Here is a 22,833-nt window from a genome sequence, read left to right as displayed (position 1 = left end):
ATTACCATGGACTTCCGGAGGGCAGACTTTGCCCTCTTCAGGACCCTGGTTGGGAAAGTCCCTTGGGAGGCGGTCCTGAAGGGCAAAGGGGTCCAGGAAGGCTGGGCCCTCTTCAAGAAGGAAGTCTTAAGGGCGCAGGAGCGGGCTGTCCCCGTGTGTCGTAAGACCAACCGGAGGGGAAATCGACCGGCCTGGCTGAATAGGGAGCTTTTGCGGGGACTCAGGGAAAAAAGGAGAGTCTACCGCCTTTGGCAGAAGGGGCGGGCAGCTCAGGAGGAGTACAGGGATCTTGTTAGGTCCTGCAGGGAGGAAATTAGAAAGGCAAAAGCCCAGCTAGAACTCAATCTGGCCAGTGCTGTAAAAGACAATAAAAAATGCTTTTATAAGTACATCAGCAATAAAAGGAGAGCCAAGGAGGATCTCCATTCTTTGCTGGATGTGGGGGGGAACATTGTCACCGAGGACAAGGAAAAGGCTGAAGTACTTAACGCCTTCTTTGCCTCTGTGTTCAACAGCCAGACCGGTCATCCCCAGGGTACTCAGGCCCTTGAGCAAGAGGATAGGGATAGGGACCAGAATGGAGCCCTCATAGTCCAGGAGGAAGCAGTTAATGACCTGCTATGCCACCTGGACGCTCACAAGTCTATGGGGCCGGATGGGATCCACCCGAGAGTACTGAGGGAGCTGGCAGAGGAGCTTGCCAAGCCACTTTCCATCATCTATCAACAGTCCTGGTTAACAGGGGAGGTCCCTGATGACTGGAGGCTTGCCAATGTGACGCCCATCTATAAGAAGGGCCGGAAGGAGGACCCGGGGAACTACAGGCCTGTCAGCCTGACCTCGGTGCCGGGGAAGATTATGGAGAGGTTCATCTTGAGCGAACTCCACAGGCAAGTACAGGTCAACCAGGGGATCAGGCCCAGCCAGCATGGGTTCACAAAAGGCAGGTCCTGCTTGACCAACCTGATCTCCTTCTATGACCTGGTGACCCGCCTGGTAGATGATGGAAAGGCTGTGGATGTCATCTACCTGGACTTTAGCAAAGCTTTTGACACCGTCTCGCATAATATCCTCCTCGGGAAGCTGGCAGCTCACGGCTTAGACAGGCATACTCTTCGCTGGGTAAAGAACTGGTTGGGTGGCCGAGCCCAGAGAGTAGTGATAAATGGTGTTAAGTCCAGTTGGCGGCCGGTCACGAGCGGTGTTCCCCAGGGCTCTGTTTTAGGGCCAGTCTTGTTCAATATCTTTATCAATGATCTGGATGAGGGGATCGAGTGCACCCTCAGTAAGTTTGCAGACAACACCAAATTGGGTGGGAGTGTCGATCTGCTCGAGGGTAGGATGGCCCTGCAGAGGGACCTGGACAGACTGGATCGATGGGCCGTGGCCAACTGTATGAGGTTCAACAAGGCCAAGTGCCGGGTCCTGCACTTCGGTCACAACAACCCCATGCAACGCTACAGGCTTGGGGAGGAGTGGCTGGAAAGCTGCCTGGCCGAAAAGGATCTGGGGGTGTTAGTAGATAGCCGGCTGAACATGAGCCAGCAGTGTGCCCAGGTGGCCAAGAAGGCCAACAGCATCCTGGCTTGTATCAGGAATGCTGTGGCCAGCAGGAGCAGGGAGGTGATTGTCCCCCTGTACTCGGCGCTGGTGAGGCCGCACCTGGAATACTGTGTCCAGTTTTGGGCCCCTCACTACAAGAAAGACATTGAGGTGCTGGAGCGTGTTCAGAGGCGGGCAACGAAGCTGGTGAAGGGTCTGGAGAACAAGTCTTATGAGGAGCGGCTGAGGGAACTGGGGTTGTTTAGCCTGGAAAAGAGGAGGCTGAGGGGAGACCTTATCGCTCTCTACAACTACCTGAAAGGAGGTTGTAGTGAGGTGGGTGTTGGTCTCTTCTCCCAAGTAGCTAGCGATAGGACAAGAGGAAATGGGCTTAAGCTGCGCCAGGGGAGGTTTAGACTGGAGATTAGGAAGAATTTCTTTACGGAAAGGGTGGTCAGGCATTGGAACAGGCTGCCCAGAGAGGTGGTGGAGTCACCATCCCTGGAGGCGTTTAAAAAACGGGTAGATGTGGCACTTCGGGATATGGTTTAGTCTGGTCTACCCTTGATTAGTCTAGAGTGGGCTTGGTAGTGTAGGTTAATGGTTGGACTGGATGATCTTAAAGGTCTTTTCCAACCTAGATGATTCTATGATTCTATGATTCTATGATTCTATGAAGCTGTCGGAGGGAGCAGAGGCTATGCTGCATACTCAAAGCAACTGCTAAAATGATATAAACTTCACCACACTAGCAACTTTTCCACCTTCAGTGAACTCTACAAATAGGAGACAATTAACTAAGGAGTTCACAATGTCCTGCCTCAGAGGTGGGTTTATCAATTCTTTCCCAAATAAAGATGAGGGAACAGCAACTGCTTTCACAGAAGCAGAGTCAGGATGAGAAAAACAACTGCCTGTAACTGGAGTTCTCTAGTGCACCCATACGCATATCAACACTTTGCCACAAGCACTCAGAATTTTTGTCTAAGTACAACCTATATGACTCATTCACACCCCAACATGAGATAGCATACAAAGCTGATGTAGACAATGTATTCTCAGTTCCTCACAGTCAGCAATTCAGAAAAGGACAAGAAAAATAATTTCTCTCTCTCAAGAAAAAAAAAAACAAACAAAAACAAACCCAAACCAGTGTGCACATGGATTAAAGACCTCAAAGAATTCCAGTTACTAGTAACTACCCCTCTGACTTTGAATGACAGTCTACACATCCATTCATGCTTTGGTTACTTCATATAGTAGCCCATATAATCAAGACACATCCAGGTTACCTGAAGAGTCTTTAATAGAAAGATTAAATGCCAGCTATTTTTCTAAACTCAGCATTATACCTTCTGCAGCAGGACAGTTCTAAATGAGAGTGTCAAACAAGAACTGTTATGGCTGCAGATTTTAGGGAAAATGTTTCGTAACACAGTCACTAATGTAGATCTAGTGGCTACACGCTGGTGGAGTGCACTCCTATTACAAATGGTGGATCTGTCTCAGAAGTCTCACACCAGTTTGAGACAAGGTTTCAAAAGTTTCTCCAAAGTCCTGGTAGCTCTTTTAGACCTTCCCTAATGGAAAAAACCAAAACTACTGCTGGGAATCATTTGAAAAGCCTTATCCCATGCAGATAAAGACAAAGCCCTCCTAAGTCATGGCAGGGAACAATGTTTTTTCCATTGTGATACAAGTCTTTTTTCAAGAAATAAAATAAAAGGCATATTAGTCTCCTAGTTTAAATGAAACCAAGCTCATGAAAGCTCCAAAGGGAAAACTAGTTTTCTTGTTTTCTCCAAAGGGAAAACAAGAACTAACAGTCTCCTGAAAAAGCTGGGATAGGATCTTCCTATCCTTCTACCCAAAGTGAACGGTTATCATACAGTTAAGTGTCTTAAAAAATGGTGTAAGAGGAAAGAAGCTCAAGTGTTAAGAATTGCACAAGAACTGAATGCAATTCAGTTTAGCCAGTAATGAAGGTTTAAGAAAAGATTTTCTGTTTCTTTTCTATTTCTGATAAGGCTCTCCCCTCTGGGGAAGCACAAAATTTCAAAAGTAGGAATAGCCACTCACTGTCCAAGCTCTGAAGTTCATAGTACTGTGGTCTCCAGAACAGGTAACACAAGCAGCAGTTCAGGCAGAAGGGGAAGGGTCTTGTCTTGGAATCAAAGTGGTCTTGACCAGGCCAGGAAAAAGCACGAACCGTTTAGCTTCCTTCTAATCATACAGCTCTCCAATATTATTTAAAACTTATCTCCCTGTTCCCTCCCTCAAAGATTCTGGCCCTGAACAATGAACTTTTATTTGTATGCAAAACGTTAGCAATGGGAGACCCTCAGACCCTTGCTGCAATGTCAAGGACACTGGATCACTGCTCCCACACATCTCAGCCTAAAATGGTTGCCTGTGTATTCAGCCATTAGGGCCTGTCGGCTTGCCAACTTCAGCTGAAAAAACGGCAAAAAGAGTAGACAAGTATACCTAGATGCTGAAACCCTCATCATGTGGAATATTTAGGTTGCCTGGCTTTTTTAGAAGCAGCTATCGCTTCTAGGAAGGCTGGATGTGTCTAAAGGCATTTTTATTTAGGGGGCATCTGGTATTTATAATCGTTGCTATGCACTACTGTAAGAGGCTGGTGACAGTCATAACCTTTCCACGAGTTTCAGCATCACATCGTTCACATTAAAGAGACTGAAACTAGAATATGCTAGTCATTCTACTGCGTTTAAACTTGTCTGATTCTTCTCCATAAACTGCAAGATGGGATTTACTGGTAGCACTAAGTCAAAGAAGGATCTGTTGCTACTCTGATACCCTGGAAGCATTTAAGTTTTCCAAAAAAAGGACACAAAACTTCAGAGATACTGAAGAATACAGAAGTCTGTCCTCCCCTCAGCAACATCAACTTCATCTGACCCCTGGATCACAACCAGGTTCTACTCCTGACATGCATGAAGCACAATTCAAGACCACAGATTCCCGAAACAGTAGTCAAACAAGGGTTTCTAAAAGTGTTAACGCCAGACTGCAGTGTTAGTGGCACCTGCAGAGTTGGTAACATAGGATAAAAACCCTCAAGAAATGTCCTGACAGGGCCCTGGTGACAGTGGCATCTTTGTCACTACTCTTCTGCCTCCTGAACGGATCGTTTTGGTCCAAAGACCAGCTACATTTCAAGGCACATCAGAGTCACACAAATGGAATTAACTTGGAATAAACCAGCATTATTTTGCCAAAATCAGCATTAAATTGCCAAAATAAAAGGGTTAAAAGTAGCAGATACATGCTTTAACACATCTGGCTAGGTCAGAGGAGCAGACACCACACAGCAAAACACACAGGAACTAGAAAGGGGGAGAACCAACAAGAACAGCACATACAGTCTGAAGAAGAAAAAAAAACTGATCAAGTAAAATAGCAGCAAATGATACTTCTCTCAGGTTGACCAAGATGTACAGTGCAGTTACAGAATTTGTGCATCACCAAATGGAGTGATTAGAACAGAACACGTCTTACAGAAGTCACCACTGCAATGAAGTCTTGTATTTCACACATAGTACAAGCTGCCATAGTGTGAACACACATATAGACACTCAGATGATGACTCAGCTATTTCCAGTTCTTAATTCTGGGTACAGCTCGCACCACTCTAAGGCAGGTAAGAGTGATAACGTTCATCAGATTCATTCCCCCTTACCTCTCCATAGATTCTGAAAGTACCAGTATCCTCCTCAAGTTCAATGGCAGTAACTCCTGGAACCTTTCTGGCTTGTTGTATGTTACTCCCATGTGTTCCTATAGCAAGTCCCATTAAATCTTCTCTGACTACAAATTCCTCATGAAATGCTGCAGCAAGCTGCTTTGTGCACTGAAGGGAAAACAACGTAAGACTCAGCCACACGCACTCAATGTAATGTACAGTTATGTGCTCAGTTTCAAGCAACAAGAATTACAAGCTATGGCTTACTTCTAAGTGTTTTGTAGCTTCTTCGTTTCTTGACATAAGCATAAGCTTCGTACGAATGCTGCGCAAATGCATGTCACTCAGTATATTCACTCGCTTCACTGTTGCTTCGCTGGCAGACTACAGAAGAGAAAGAACATCAAGTTTCATTTTTTAAGCAACTCCACATTTAAATAGGTTCCTAATTTATCTTTCAAACTAAATCATAAACATGATCTAAATTTTCAGTACTTACATGGACATTATTCTTCCTCAAAACAAAGCATGAGAAATTCAGTACCACCTCTGCAAGCCAGCAATTTTCTGTTCTCACAGCATATTTTACACTAAAGATTTTGCTGCTGGATATACACAGTAACTCTTGCCCCTTGGTGTTCCCCACGCAAACAAATGAAGTATCACTCTACCATATACATACTTGTCACTCACTGTATGAATGGCAGAGCTAAGGAAATAAGCAAGGAAAACACAATTCTGGAGAGTGAGGTTGAAGTGGATAATTTTAAGTAAACACAACTGTGAAGAGAAACTAATGCTGGGAAAAGTCTACATAATAAGAAAAAACTGTCACAGAAGAATTTAAGTGAACAATTCCTTAATGGCTATGCTGAACTGGTGCAGTTCTTCATGTGGAAACCCAGCTGTAGGTCAAAGCAGTACCAGGGGCAATCTATTGCTCCAGAGCAGAACAAGCTAGAGCTAGCTTTGAGCCATCTGCACAAACCAGTGAAACGGCACTCAGTTGTGGATGACAAAAATCATAAAAACCATGAGACTTTGCACCTTTCAAGCTGCTCCTAAATTTAGGCTGTATGCAGTGCAGTACTTGTACCCCCTCCAAAAGGCCTACCCCCAAAGATTAAACACATCTACTTATGTTAAATCTCTCACAATTTATATAGCTTGATAAGTTAAACAATTTTCCATACAAATATACAGCTGGCTATATACTTCCCATAAATAATACACTGCAAATTCATGCAACATTTACATAGAAATAATTACTTACCAGTATTATTAGTTGAGCAGTTTCAGCATGATAAAAAATTCTACACGCTCCCACAGCTTTCTTGAAATCTTTATGTGCATTTTCATTAGCGCACCTAAGGAGAGAAAATGTTATTTCAACGAGATGCACCAAAACAGAACAAGTAATATCATGAACAGAACCAAGAACATTTCAGAGTAGTTTATGACAAAGACTAGTCAGAAACTGGAAAACTCCCGTTCTCCTTAACATGGTTCCAGAGCTTATTCCTCTGTGGACTGTGTGCCATCATGGTTATTTGGCAAGTCTCAGTACCAGAGGCCCGCTCTGAGTGCGTCATCTGTACAAGCCTAAAGCAAGACCTGAAGCTCCCATGTCAGAGCTTGTCCCCATCCCAAAAGCTCAGCAGGGATCCCAGTAGTTTCTAAACCAGCTACTGCAGCCATAGCCACCCTTAAGGATCTTCATGGACCTGTAAACTGGCCTCTAAAACATAAGCCAAGTGGGTTTTTTTCCCCCTCAAATACAGTAAATGCCTTATTAAAGTGCGCAGAGCTACTCACGCATCTCTCAGATCCTCAGGAACGTCCACTGTGCACTTGAAAAAGGTGTTCTTTTTGACAGTTTTATTTTGATTCACAGGTCGGAGTCGTTCATAAGTGACAATTTCATTGTAAGTGGCATCACAAGCAGCATATTCAATGACATAGAACTATGGAAGAATTTTTTTTTTTTAAATAGCAACTTCAGTAAGGAACAAAGACAACATAGTAACATTACCAACATCACCAAGAAAGTACAAAATATGAATATATAGACTAAAACATAAATCTGAGTTGAAACAATGCTACAATTCTACACAAATGAGCCTGGACATATTTCAGTACCCATCCGATACCTCAGTGAAGTCAGGGCACCATACCAGCATAATTTCAGCCCCCCACAAAAGCATCTTTGATTGTTCTTTCTCATGCCCATCCCCCTTCAAATACCTACTTTAGTCCAGTTCAAGTTCCAAAACTCAAAATATTTACTGGAGCTCTAATTCTAAAAAATACTTAATAGAGAAGCAAACATAACTCATTCTTCATAGAAATATCTGCTCTGCAACAGTTAAAAAAAAAGCAAATCCACTGATTCAATAGGCAAAATACCTGCGAATCATGCAAGATCAAAACAAAAATAAAAATTCAATCTTTTGGATACACACTACCCCAAATTTAGAAAGGCAAGAGAATTAAGAAGATTTAATGGCTACCAATAATCTACTCCTACACTTCCACCCAATACATGCAAGTATAAAGAAGCTTGTGTGCACAGTATCCCTGAAGCTCAGGTGTCTGCCTAATCATATAAAGCTGCTTTGAAACATATCACAAAACAGGTTAAGTAATAATAATGAAGAATAAATAATAAACAGACAACTAAATTTAAGAGAACTACCCCTACATGCTTTAAAAAATTGACTCCTATAGTTAAAGATAATTCTGGTTATCGGAACAATCACAAAGCTATCATTCCATACATGGGTTGTTTGTGAATTGCACATTTAATTTGAGGAAAAAATTTTGGTACAGAACCATGTTAAAGACTGTACAAAGAAGCAAAAATTGAACTGTGAGGTTTTTTGGGGGAACAATTCCATAAAATAACTGATTTGACAATGCTGTATAAAGACACCAGCCATCTGAGGATGAAAAATATTCCCCCCCGCCCCAATCAAAAATACTAGAAAATTAAGGATTGGATAAAACGAGTTTAAATTCAGAATTTTTTTTTTTTTTACACTTTTTTGGAATAAGCAGCATAGCAAGGTAATTGATAGTAAAATTCCAAATTTCTGTGACATAAGAGAAGCAGATTAGCCCCAAATGACAAACTCTTATCATTTAAATCAGTTTGTCTCCTTTTCTTGTTTTCTTAACAATCTGTTCATCCACAAGGATCAAGACACAGAATCTTCCTTTGATAACTGCTTACCACCACCCTGCCCTTACAGAGGTCAACAGCAGTTACTATTTGTTGACAGTTTTTAAACAATACCAGAAATTGGACAATTTTTTTCTCTCAACCCTGTTTCCTTTGGTTTTAGGAATCTAATACAGTAGAAGCATCAAAACACGGGACCCTTCCTACTACAAAGTTAAATTCTCTTGCTGTCATTTCACAAAATAAAGCATTAATGAGACCACATCAGACACTGCCACAGCTCCATACACTTAAGTGTCTGAATCTACAAGTTAGTTTGCAGCTGCAACTCTTAACAGTCAATGGTAAAATACAAACCTGACATACATAAAAGCAAACCAACCAGTGTCTTTCCACTACACTCAGTAGAAATACATACACAAAAAGAACCCACAGCAACACACATCAATAGCTACAGCATGCTTAATTTATGGAGTTTAAACAGACTTTAACCACGGGTGAAGTGTACCGCTTTAGTTAATTTTTAGCACCAAGTTCAATTCACAAAGTAGGTTTGTTGAAAGTCCTGTTCTTATGCATGCACACAGTCCTCCAGGCAATTAAACTGCTAATAATGGAAGTGACTTGCTCAGCTATAAAAACACAACCCTCAGCTGTGTAATGCAGCATGGGTCATTCCAAAGCGATCTCAACTCACAATTCTGTTTTATCATGTTTTTGTATTTGTAGTACTTTATTCCTAGTTTTTCCATCATAGAGACCTTTCATACTTACTGTATTTAACACAACAGCATGAAATCAGTAGGTTTTAAAATAATTTACCTCTCCTTTCATCATTCGAACTTTTGCCAGCCACCAGCCACAAGGTTCTTGGTCATTTGCCCTAGAATAAACCTGAAAATGAAATTAGTAAGAAACACTGAAAGCACATACAGACATAATTCACTTGCCTGCATGTATAATGAAGGAAAAACACCCCAACTTTTCTAATTCTCATTAAAATGGAACAGTATTCTACACAAAAATTACTTTTGTGTAAGTTATCCAGGCACATGCTTCTTGCACAAATTTTTACTATTTTGCACTACAAGGATTGTGAACAGATTTCCTTTGCATACATTACTGACAATTCAACTGACATTTCTAAAAAAAGATAAAACCTTGGCTCAACGCTTATTCAGGAGCAATTCCTCACTAAATTCAAATACTGTCTTCACACTGAAAGGTCACACATAGAAGTAACTCCACAATTAAGATTTTGGTTTTGTCCTTGGCTTACCTGATATACCTAGGACTACTGAAATGAACCAAGTCATCATCACATGACTATGCATTCCATATTTAACAAACACTGCCAAGTTAATGCAAGATCAGATATAGAACATATAGACTGACTTCTGAAACTTTTGTTTTCCTCATCTTCTGTAGGTTTCCTTTACTCCTTATACATTTCTGACAGGCCAAAGTCATTTGCATGCAGACTAAACACAAAATTTTGCAACAGCAAGGAAGTAGAAAATAATCCTTTACATTTAACCTCTAACAAAGCCAACAAACAGCACGTATTTCATGTAAAATAACAGAAAACCCCAGCACCTATACTATATTGTTTCTTAGATTACTAGCCAAAAAACTATAAAGGTATCCCAAATAAACTCATTACTATGATTTTAAGGACAAGTAAAAAGCAGAAGTTAAACTAATGACTAAAGATACTACAATGAGCTGGCAACAGAACAGGCACCTTTTAAATTTCTGTTTAATACATCATTTCTAATTAACACTGTTTCTCTGTAAAACAGTATAATTCACACAGTTTCCTACCAGATTGTTTTAGAATTAAAAACAAAACTGGGCAATTTTCATTTTTTATCTGGAATGTAACTGTCAGAAATGTTTTGATGTGAAGATGTAATAAAGCTCTTGTAATAACAAGAGTTTTAACCCAGGTGAAATATCTGGTACATTCTCCGCTATTTTAAGTTTTAGATTTTGAGAAAGTTCCATTGGTAGCTCTGTGAAAAAACTGAAATGTTACAGTTTCACCGAAAGCCTAATAAATCCATTACTACAGACATGCTCCATTTTACGTCTTCACTTCAGTCATGTACTTACAATCATCATCACTGCCTTGAACGGACAATCAGTTATGTGTCAGGACAGTTCATCAGGATAAACTCACCTCCACTTCATCTCCTTCACCAATTTCTTTCTTGATATCAGGGGGTGGTGGTAATCTGACTTCATTAAAGGGTACCTGGCGCTCTGGCTGCCAGCTGAAAGTTGAAGAGACATTACATATTATTTCTGCAGTTTTTCTGTTGTTTTCTTAGTTTTATTTTTAGAACTCTGCATTTAGTTAAAACTCACTCTTTCCATATAGTCAAGTCTGTTTATTCATTGCTAGAAAGCAAACCTTATAAGCAAAGGAACAAAATAATCCTGTCAAGACAAAACCAGTATCTGCAAAGGTAATAATGACAAAACAATTTTTAAATTAACTAAAAAATATTTAACTTGACTGGGTTCAGTAAATGACATTCATAAAACCCCAGTGAAAAAATTATTAGATGATGTACTTATATTTCTACTGTTCAAGTCATAAAGCCTTTATACAGATGTAAGCTTATCTTGGCAGTCCACCATAGGGTTCATCCATTTCTTCACCTCATACTTAACATTTCAACTGCTTACCATTGACGTTTTAAGTATTCCAGAAAAATCTGACTCTGATCATTAAGAAAACTTTACATTTCTACCTACAAGCTTCTTAACACTCCCCAATAAATGTCTGGGAAACAGCTTCAGTTCAAAACGTACCTTTATATATGCTTATCAATATCAATTATTACTAGGTATATAAAATTAAAATTTTACCGTCTTGTACAGAAAAGCTACTTATTTTACCACAGCTGGCTCTACAAAGCATTTTACTGGTAGAATTGTATATTTTAGGCGCATTTTGCAAAGACTACTGGAGTAATTCACATCCTCTGTGTTCTCCTGAAATTCCTTTTCCTTCTACTCTGTGAATGTCACAGAATAGCGGCTGTTCCTCACTCTTTTAGCCAGAAGCTCAACTGAAGACTCTACACAGGCTGAAATAAAACCAGGGGGAAAGAAACACCTCCCAAAAAACCTTATTAACTTAGAATATCTGAGGGACTTTGACAATATCTGTCAAAGTATTCCAGTGTCCATCATTTATGCCCATCGTAATCAAAGCTCACATCAGGTACAGACAGGACCCAGAACTAACTTGCAACAGTAAGGATTACTGCAAGTAATTTGTTTTGCTTACTTCCAATACATGCAGACAGAGCAGCCTAATTCAGTGGAGTAAGTCTCAGCCTTGAGAGCAAAGGGTACTTCTGCAACTTTTTACAAGATGGATACTTTTATATGTTTTCTTTGAAAAGACAGCCTATGCTCAAGTACCTCACTTACTAAAGATGTGAGGTATCCATACAGTTTTGCTCTAGCCATTATATACACTTTCTTCTAACTATAGTGGAACTTTGAAAACCAAGAAAAACCCATGAAGATTATGGGCAGCTTTTGTTGAAGTGGGAAGGTATTTTGGCCATAAAATGTTATTTAAATCTCATCCTATTTCTGAGAAATGGTGAAGGGGGCTGCCAAGAAGCACTTGCAATTCAACTGCCCTCATTGCAACTATAATGGTCACTAAATTCAGTGTTTGGGTTTTTCCTTCCCCTCCTCGCCTTTGTGAAGTTACTACTCTCACAGATGCAAAGGCAAACAGTAAGACTTGAGGACAACATACATTCCTTAAATTACGGGGTATATAAATCTTCAGTTTAGAAACAGTGTGAGCATAATAATCATAACTGAACAACAGGATCAAAAGTGTTCCAAACTCAAATGAGCTGCTTAAAGTTCTCTTGAGAATTTCAACTGTGCCATGTAGCATGTAGTTAAGAATCTAGCAAGTGGGAGCTTACAGAAAGTTATCACTGCCCATAATGAGATGCTATGATCAAAGAGACCTTGTACCTTCAATAAAATCCACTTGGAAGTTGCAGTAGGCTAATTTTGGTTCCATCTCTAATCACAGAATGGTTGGGGTTGGAAAGGACCTCCGGAGATCATCTAGTCTAACCCCCCCCCCACCAAAGCAGGTTCACCTAGAACAGGTTGCATAGGACTGCATCCAGGCAGGTTTTGAATATCTCCAGAAAAGGTGACTCTACAACTTCTCTGGGCAGCTTGTTCCAGTGCTCTGTCATCCTCAAAGTAGTTTTTCCTCGTATTCAGATGGAACTTCCTGTTTTGGTTTGTGCCCGTTGCCCCTTATCCTGTCACTGGGCACCACTGAGAAGAGTCTGGCCCCATCTTCCTGACAGCCACCCTTAAGATATTTGTAAACATTGTAAGATCCCCTCTCAGTCTCCTCTTTTCCAGGCTAAAGAGACCCAGCTCTCTCGGCCTTTCCTCGTAAGAGAGACGCTCCAGCCCCTTAACTGTCTTCGTAGCTCTCCAATGGACTCTCTCCAGTAGTTCCTTGTCTTTCTTGAACTGGGGAACCCAGAACTGCACACAGTACTCCAGATGCAGCCTCACCAGGGCAGAGTAGAGGGAGAGGATAACCTCCCTTGACCTGCTGGCCACACTCTTGCTAATGCACCCCAGGATACCATTGGCCTCCTTGGCCGCCAGGGCACATTGCTGGCTCGTGGTTAACTTGTTGTCTACCAGGACTCCCAGGTCCTTCTCTGCAGAGCTGCCTTCCAGGTCAACCCCTAACCTGTACAAGTGCATGGGGTTATTCCTCCCTAGGTGCAGGACTCTACACTTGCCTTTGTTGAACTTCATTAGGTTCCTCTCTGCCCAACTATCCAGCCTGTCCATGTCTTACTGAATAGCAGCGCAGCCTTCTGGTCTATCAGCCACTCCTCCCAGTTTTGTATCATCATAAAACTTGCTGAGGGTACACTCTGTCCCTTCATTCAGGTCATTGATGAGTACCTGAACAAGACTGGACGCGGTATTGACCCTTGAGGAACATCACTAGCTACAGGCCTCCAGCTAGACTCTGCACTGCTGATCACAACCTTCTGAGCTCTGCCATTCAGTCAGCTCTCAATCCATCTCACTGTCCACTCATCTAACCCACACTTCCTGAGCTGACCTATGAGGATGTTGTGGAAGACAGTGTCAAAAGCCTTGCTGAAGTCAAGGTAGACAACATCCACTGCTCTCCCTTCATCTACCCAGCCAGTCATGCCATCATAGAAGGCTATCAGACTGGTCAAGCATGATTTCCCCTTGGTAAATCCATGCTGACTACTCCTCATAACCTTCTTTTCCTCCACATGCTTAGAGATGACATCCAGAATGAGCTATTCCATCACCTTTCCAGGGATGGAGGTGAGGCTGACTGGCCTGTAGTTTCCTGGGTCCGCCTTCTTGCCCTCTTTGAAGATTGGAGTGACACTGGCTTTCCTCCAGTCCTCAGGCACCTGTCCTGTTCTCCATGATCTTTCAAAGATGACGGAGAGTGGCTTAGCAATAACATCAGCCAGCTCCCTCAGCACTCGTGGGTGCATCCCATCAGGGCCCATGGATTTGTGGGTGTCCAGTTTGCCTGAATGATCTCTAACCTGATCCTCCTTGACCAAGCGAAAGTCTTCCTTTCTCCAGACTTTCTCTCCTGCCTCCAGGGTCTGGGAATCCTGAAGGCCAACCTTAGCAGTAAAGACTGAAGCAAAGAAGGCATTCAGTAACTCTGCCTGTTCTGTATCCTCTATCACCAGGACACCCACCTCATTAAGCAGTGGCTGCACATTTTCCCCAGTCTTCCTTTGCTACTGACGTTACTTGAAGAAGCCCTTCTTGTTATCCTTGACATCCCTTGCCAGATTTAATTCCAAGTGGACCTTAGCCTTCCTCACCACATCCCTGCATACTCTGACAACATTCCCATATTCCTCCCAAGTGGCCTGTCCCTTATTCCACATTCCATAAACTTCCTTCTTCCATTTGAGTTTTGCCAGAAGCACCTTGTTCATCCACACAGGTCTCCCGCCCCCTTTGCTCAATTTCTTACTCACAGGGATGCATGGATCTCGAGCTTGGAGGAAGTGATGCTTGAATATTAACTAGCTCTCTAATCCACTAGAAGTGGATGGGCCAATGACAACTTACCCCTACCCCTATCAACTGCAAGATTTTTCAATAAAACACTGGAAAAGTGCACAGAAGGTTCAGTTCTCAGAATATGAGGAGTCAAAGTTTTGATGGCAAAAAGTCCAAAATTGGAGCATCTCACTGGTGAAATGCAAAACAAGATGTTTTAAGAAATTACTTGTGACTCACTACAAATTACCTACTAAGAGGATCTGACAGAACTGACACCTAATAGTCAGAAGGATTATCACAAATATCTGGCACAAATTACAAAAAAGGGAGGTACTTGCTTCTTACATCAGAGAAGTCTTTGTTTCAATATGGCTGCTTCAAACTCCAGTAGGCCTATATGAAAGTGCACCTCAAGATCCAATTTTCTGTCTTATACAATAACAGAAGTTTCCAGTTCCTGAAGCTTCTGTGTTCATTCTCCACCTCCTGACCTCCAAAAAATGTCTCTTAAAAGAATCAAGGATATCTGCCAGAGATTAATTATTCCTATGGCCACAAAATCATCATTAGCAGTCTGTGCTAGTACACCAACTTTGGGAACCTTACAATAGCTGTAGATAAAGACTGATTAACAATAGCAGAAAACGCAAACTGACAATTCAGACTGCCTTCAGCAGAGGAGATGTGTTTACTTTGTTAGTGCTGATCACTATCACAACAGAATGATGTATTCAGGACAGGACACTTGCCAACTTCAGTTCTACGAAAGCCCTTATGAATTTAACTCAGTAAAAAGGGTAATAATTTATCAGATTTTCATCACAGAATAATTTGACTAGAACTGTATACACAATTCCTGATAAGACCTATTTTTGGTCAACAAAACACTCAACATATATTGTAGCCCAACCTTTTTGGAACATGGCTGCTGCTGCCAGACTTTCTTTAAAACACATGGATGGCATGGATACTAAACACTAGAAATACGTTTGACAACAACTGGCCCCCTGCTGTGAACCACAGGCACTTCCTTTAGCTTATGAGGTTTCTGGCATGAAAGTCTATGTTTTGAAAGCAAAGAGCCTTCTACTTTAAAGTAACATGGATGTTGAATATGAAACCTAAGATTTGCCACATCTCCTCAGACCATGGATAGGATGAAGGACCCAATTTGTTTTTTCTGTTTGTTGGGTTTTGGGGTGGGGGTATGGAAACCTAGGAGACAGTAATAACTTCCATAACCACCTCTGTAAGTGTTAGTACAAATTATGATTGCCACCTCATCTTCTAACTATTTTTCATAAAAGAAGGACTAGAAAACACAGGTTAGAAAGGAACAAAGATTGGACTTTGCATGGTAAACCCTAGGATTGCTTATTTTCCTCCCCTAGGATTTAGTTTTATACACACGTATATATGTATACACATATACATGTACACTCATATATGTATACACATACACACCCTAGGATTACATATTCAGGATTACAAAATACTGTTTATAAACACACACTGGCATGCTCCCTGGTATTACCTTTAATACCCAGCAATCATTCTTGAAGAAAGGCTCAAAGACTAATCTACAGGTTGGTGCTGGCAGAGTTTAGTAACAATTTTCACAACAAAAGCTGACACATTTTTGGGATCTCCACCTAGCAACTGGAAGGCAAACAGGAGAGAGGCTGTAGCTCCCAGAATATCTTAAATTAGCCCTGGCATCTCCTAAGTAATCCATGGTGTTAGTCTGAACACTGAACCACAGGTATTCATCTGTACTTTACCATCCCATGGATTACCTTCAACTTGCCACTGCAAGTCCCTAGGAGCACTGCTGTGTTTATACATTAAATGAAGACGGCCTCATGGATAATTCTTTCTCCAGGTTTGCTTACAGATTTGCACTCTTTTCCACTAAAAAGAAAAATCGGGTCCTCAGACTGGATATGTATCTATATTTATTGTCTTAATAATGAAAAAGAAAAATCAATCACCGTCAGGATACTTCTACCTGTTCCTCTCCGGCTGAGAACACTGATCAGCATTCCACAGATCAGACATATAGAGAATTGTTTATTTAATAGAAGTACTTTGGTATTTTCCATCATCTTCTGCTTTAGTGTAAGCGCATCAGGCCTCTGCCACTGATTACTATTTTAATTAAATCTGTCCATCACATCTATGGGCATCTCTAAAGATACCAAAAAAACATAAAGGACTGTGTAAATGATGAGCTGAATTCTGATACAGTGATTCAAGAAAGTAGTTCATGGAGACTGTGACAGAATAGTGAGCCTGTACTTCTAGAACTATAGCTTTTTAATGAAATCTGCTTCCTCTTAATGTCAAAACAACCAAACAAAACTCACCAAACCCACAAAACCAAACTAACGACCTAATACTCAAATGATTATTTTTTAAATAAAATACTTACTTGTTTTCAAATACAACTGTGAGCGAGTCCTCATGAACATCTTTGATAAATCCCTAAAACAAAAACATTTTTGTTGTAAGAATGCAAGTGAAATCAAAACAAGGCAGCAATTTCAATACAGCCTGAAATTAAGCCAAACAGCAGATGACCGCTAATACTATGGTTCCAATTTAGGAAAGTTCCAAGACATGATCCCACTGTTTGCACAAGGTTGCTGATATTCTTAGTTGGCTATTCTAAGTAGTACATTGCACATGGATTGTTTCAAACGACTGCTCAAATCAGACCAGAACATTTACAACTGAAAACTCACTATCAGAGTTTATTATTTTATCTATAGGTGTGCATGACTGTTTTACAGGAACAAAATGAGAGAGATTCAGGCCCAGGCAATTAGTACAACTCACAATACAACATCAAAAAGCTGTGCATAGCACTATTTGCCTTATAGTTGTTCTTCTCAACACCAAACTGCATCCCAAACTGTCTTTCAGAACATTGTAACAGCCAAGTTTGGCTAAAATTTGGCAATACAGGCTGCCCTAGAGCTAGTTATGGTGTCATCTTTCAAGTACCAAATTGAGGACTGCATGAAGCCAAATACCTGCAGGACCTCACAGGGAACCAAAGAAAGACTACAGTATTTCACAGGTTTTTTGTCTCACATTATTATGATCTCAGGAACAATTGAGATGGAATCCCACTTCCCTTTCTTTCTTTTGAAAACAAAGGGCTTCTTTAGGGGGCACCGATTATGTCAAAAACCTAAAGACAAAGAATAACCCAATACATATAGTTGTACGCAAATCTCCATGCAGAAATTAAGTTCTTACATCTCTTGGTTAAGGAAGGCATGCATGTTGCAAAAAAAACAGATAAAGGGACCAGAACAATCTTTCAAACTACTCCTGCTTTTGCTGTAGCCTAGTATTTGCCCAAGCACAGGACATCAAAGAGGCACCTGCAGTTTTAAAGGAGTAAGAGAGTTGCATAGCTATGTTAATCTGCTGAATGGATTATATCCTCATAAGAAACTGCCAACCGAGGAGGATGAAGAACGTATCAACTGTGCAAGGAGCAACTAGCCCACAGGGGTATTATGTGTCAGCTCAGGGAAAGATAAGTTTTGACACAGGAGATCCCTCAATGTAACAACAGACAGTAAAGGAGCCCATACTGACAGCTGGTTGCGAAGTGCCTATGTAAACAAATCTTCTTTCACCTGAACTTGTACTTGGGCAATGCTGTGAAGGCATTTGCTCAAAACCTGCTTTTCTGCTCCCTGAGCTTCACTCAAAACCAACTGCCAGCAGCACAGAAGACTGCTTCTAGCAGAAAGCATACTAGCAATCCTGAACAAAGCAGGTCAGCAGAAATTACCTCCCTGAACCACCTAGTGCGTTCCTAATAAAATGAACCCTTTCAAAGGCTGTCCTGCCACTGCAAGGGAAGGCAGGCAAATCTCTTTCTTTGAAAGGTAAGTAACTGAAAACAGTTGGCAATAAAATACACCTGTAATCAGAGACTTTCAGTTTCAAGAAAGTTTCTGGACAGGTAAACTGGACAGGAATACTGAAGTTATGTCTGTTTAAAGACATAAAGAGCATACAAAGTTTTACTGCCTGAAGTGTGTGTTAGCTAACAACAGAGGTAAAGCAGAACTTTTACTAAATTTATGCCAGCAACATCCCCTTTAAACACACCCCAACATGGGGATGAATTAACATGGCAAGAAGTGCAGAAAATAAGAGTTGTTCTACTACAACTCAAGCTCTATCCAGGGACAGAACACCCAAGTCAAAGCACTGCGCATCAAGTTCATGCAGTCCAACATTCTGCCGAATGACAACTTATCAACAGAAAGCAGTATTTACAGAAAGAGATTTAACTCCCTACTATGGACAGCCATTTATCTGTATTCCAAGAGTCCGTGATTCAATATTACTCTTAGCCCCATTACGCTGCTTTATTTCATAGCTGAACCTTACCTCTTATTTATGTTATTACATGCTCTCACAGTGCTCAACATGGTGTTGGGGGGGAGGAATATATGTTTCATTTCTAAGGGCAGCCTATAGTAGCTAAAATTTTATTCTGCAGATCTGAATTCAGTTATCTTTCCTCTGTTAAAAACCAGAACTTTGGAATCTCAAGAGATATTCAAAATCAGGTACCATAAAACACCTGAAAAACATTCACAACATAATGCTCTGCAGAGTTTAGAAAATCCTGAATCCACTGACTAACTGCAGGTTTCATTAATAAGACAAAAGTAGTGGAAAAAAGGAATCTCAACAACACCGAATTTCCAGGATTTCAGACAATTATTCCATTACCAGGTAAAGTCTGGCTTTCTATGTAATGGTACAAACAGATTTAATATTCACAACTGATTTTCAAGCTAACGTCTGGCTGAAGAATTGGAAAGCTGAAGCAGAACAATAATGCAGAGATACGACTAGCAGCAGACTAACAGCTGACACTGCACAAATGTCAGCTGCATAAACAGAAACATTGAACACTTTTTAATAAAATCAAAAGTACAAATTCCAACAAAGAGTCTGTACATTTTACAACACCATGTGGGTTCCAGGAACTTCTTCGCACAAGGAAGTCTTTCAGTTCAAAGCGTGCACACTGCTCTTCCCCTATGAGAATATATTGCAGACTCATAGCTAGCAGACAGGTATGCAGTAACTTACTGGAAATTATCTGAATAGCATTTTCAGTTGGCATTCTCAAACTCTTTCACTCCACAGCACTTACATATGAGATACACTCAAAATCAAATATAACATTTATAAGGTATGCATCTCAGGTCACAAACGGACATATGCAGAGCATTAAAAAAAGTTACATAATTATTTAATTACATTGGTGTGAGGCCCGAAAAAAGTCTGATCAGAGTCTAATTGTACAAACACAAGATGAATAGTGAAGGAGTAACATAGAAGTCAAAAATCCCAAGTATAATTCTTCCTACTGTTATCAATTTCTCTACAGCTGTGGGGAAAGAAATCACGTTTACAGTAACCGAAGCACAGAGGTCTATGAGGTATCATAGACTGTATGAGTCATTTGTAATACAGCTAGAAATAATCAGAATTCAATATAGGTTTTAAATACAGTCTTATAAGAAATTATTCTATTATTGCCAAGAAACATGCCAGAAGTATCATCAAAACATTTGTCAAAAGTAAAAATTCCTGCATACTACTTTCCTACCTACAACCCTGACCTTTACTATAAGCATTATCAGCTGTCACTTACAACTCCAAGATAAAAACAGAGAAAAATTTCATGTATGTCAGGATGAGATTTAGTGTAATTTTTAAAGAAGTATGCCAAGAACCTAGAGATTTTTTTTTAATAAAAGGTTTTACAAAAACACTGTGACATTAAGATATTTTGCAATACAAAGCAGATTTTTTTTTACATTAAGAGTTACATTAAATCCTATAAATTCACAAGGATTTCTTCAGAAAGGGCATGATGAACATAAAACAGAAGAGTAAATAGCCTGGTTTTCAATTAGGAACTTTGAAGGAGTTCTTCATCAGTGAGGTAACCTATACAGATTTGTACCCTAAGCTTGCACTAGTCATGTCTGATACTGCACCAAAAACATTTTCTACTAAATAAGTAATGATGCATCATCTTAATTTTTGTTCAAATGAACAAGGTACTCCATTACTGAAATTTAATTTAGCACTGCTGCCTAAGATAGATAATGCCAATATCCAAGTTTGAAATGTTCCATGTTCCTTACACATCATTCCATGTGTCCTCATTCCAAACAGAGGTGATGAGGCAGAGCCAACAAGAGACCACCAAACGCATCATCAATAAATATACTGGCATCAAAAACACATAGTGATGAATTGTTTTATCAGCAAGTAAGCTTACACATAACATTTGTGTGTGTTTTACACCGCATATAAAACTGTGGAGGGCGGGAAGGGCAGAAAAACTGATGTGACTTCATCTTGCCAGACCTCCGATGTGGACTGTCCAGATATTAGTGTCAGTCATTCAGTTTACACTGTGAGCTAGATCTCTGGAAGTCCATGTATGCCCTGCTTGCTGCAGCCCAGCTCAGGAGGCCGACAGGAGACTGTACTGTACTACAGGCTATTAATGTCATGCTGGCTCCCCAGGCACTTCGGTACAGACCTGTCTCTGCCACTCACTTGGCAGAAGCCAGGCTCCCAACACTAACTAGCACCTGTAAAACGAGGGGCACTATCACTCACTAGGACTCTTGCCTAGGTTTGGGATCAGAGATCTAGCAAATTTAACATAGGGCCATACCGTGTTAAGTATGAACAAGAGGACTTTTGCCACCAAAATCACTACAGTTGAGACATCTTCATCTCATAACACACACACATACACTCTCTTTCCCTTTTACTTGGGTTTTGCTCATGGATTTAGGATTAGAATCTGCTGATAACATAAACGGATCAAGGCTTACTGAAGTGCCCTTACAGTGAACTGTATGTCTCTGTATATACACACTTTTTTTTTTTTAAATCCTGTTCCAGGCAAAGTCACAAAAACTGTGTAACAGGCAGCTGCAATCCAAGTTCCCTCTTCATCCTGCTTTCTTAGGTTTATCTGACCCCCAAGTAGGATACTCCAATCTAAAAATTAGGTGCTGTTAGTTTAGCTGCAAGCATTCTTTCCAGGGATAGCCACTGTGCTGGCTTTTGAGTCACACATACGTGCACATTAAAAACTATACTAAGATTACCTTACCCACTGCCGAGCAAATTTCAAACAGTAAACGCTTTGGCATTGGTACCATGGACTGTTTCTGAATCAGTGATAGAAAGGTCAAGAAGCCTATATCCAATTACCAATCCTTTCACTCCTTTCAGAAGCAAGAACCCTTAGTATTTTTAATTAACATTCATACACAACTGTTTCATGTAACAAATACATGAAATACTTAATTATTACTAAGGGATGTATCCCATGCTGACCCCCCCCCGGGGGGGGGGGGAGGGGGGAAGCCCCAAACACAAAGCAAACACAGGAAACTTGTAAATAATCAAATCACTGGACAAAAAAGACTGAACTTTATAAAGTATTATTTTCATTAGAAGTGATTAGCGACACCTGCTTATACAAGGAATTTATAAAAGCAAGCAGATTTAGCTTGCTGCAAAACACAAACATTACAAGCAGCCACCAGGTAAGAAAGAGATCCTGAAGTATTATATCAATTTTAGCAACCACAGTTTAATCTATGCCATTACTGCTTATTTCCATTCACAATCATAATTATCATATGTAAATTCAAGGGTCTTTAGAATCATAGAATCGTTTAGGTTGGAAAAGAACTTTAAGATCATCCAGTCCAACCATTAACCTACATTACCAAGTCCACACTAAACCAATCAAGGGTAGACTAGACTAAACCATGTCCCGAAGTGCCACGTCTGCCCGTTTTTTGAACACTTCCAGGGATGGTGACTCCATCACCTCTCTGGGCAGCCTGTGCCAAGGCTTGACTACCCCTTCCATGAAGAAATTTTTCCTAATTTCCAACCTAAACCTCCCCTGGTGCAGCTTGAAGCCATTTCCTCTCATCCTATCACTAACTACATGGGAGAAGAGACCAACACCCACCTCACTACAACCTCCTGTCAGGGAGTTGTAGAGAGCGATAAGGCTCCCCTCAGCCTCCTCTTCTCCAGGCTAAACAACCCCAGTTCCCTCAGCCGCTCCTCGTAAGACCTGTGCTCCAGACCCTTCACCAGCCTTGTTGCACTTCTCTGAACACGCTCCAGCACCTCAATGTCTTTCTTGTAGTGAGGGGCCCAAAACTGGACACAGTATTCCAGGTGCGGCCTCACCAGTGCT

General features: G+C 40.8%; 1 protein-coding gene across 3 annotated transcripts in view; it reads right to left on the bottom strand.

Moving 5' to 3' along the window:
* Nucleotides 1-22,833, bottom strand: part of FXR1 (FMR1 autosomal homolog 1) — a 43,560-nt gene that overhangs the window by 15,312 nt on the left and 5,415 nt on the right. For all 3 annotated transcript variants that reach the window (XM_075716565.1, XM_075716566.1, XM_075716567.1), the window contains exons 2-8: nt 16,966-17,018; nt 10,615-10,708; nt 9,255-9,326; nt 7,067-7,215; nt 6,525-6,618; nt 5,519-5,635; nt 5,249-5,419 (exon numbers count right to left, since the gene is read on the bottom strand). In XM_075716565.1, the coding sequence (XP_075572680.1) occupies nt 5,249-5,419; nt 5,519-5,635; nt 6,525-6,618; nt 7,067-7,215; nt 9,255-9,326; nt 10,615-10,708; nt 16,966-17,018 (750 nt within the window). The remainder of the gene's footprint in view (nt 1-5,248; nt 5,420-5,518; nt 5,636-6,524; nt 6,619-7,066; nt 7,216-9,254; nt 9,327-10,614; nt 10,709-16,965; nt 17,019-22,833) is intronic.

The sequence above is a fragment of the Pelecanus crispus genome, chromosome 9 (assembly GCF_030463565.1).
Source record: "Pelecanus crispus isolate bPelCri1 chromosome 9, bPelCri1.pri, whole genome shotgun sequence".
Lineage (NCBI taxonomy): Eukaryota > Metazoa > Chordata > Aves > Pelecaniformes > Pelecanidae > Pelecanus > Pelecanus crispus.
The sequence above is the reverse complement of the archived record's forward strand: the minus strand, read 5'-3'. Positions and strand labels throughout refer to the sequence as shown.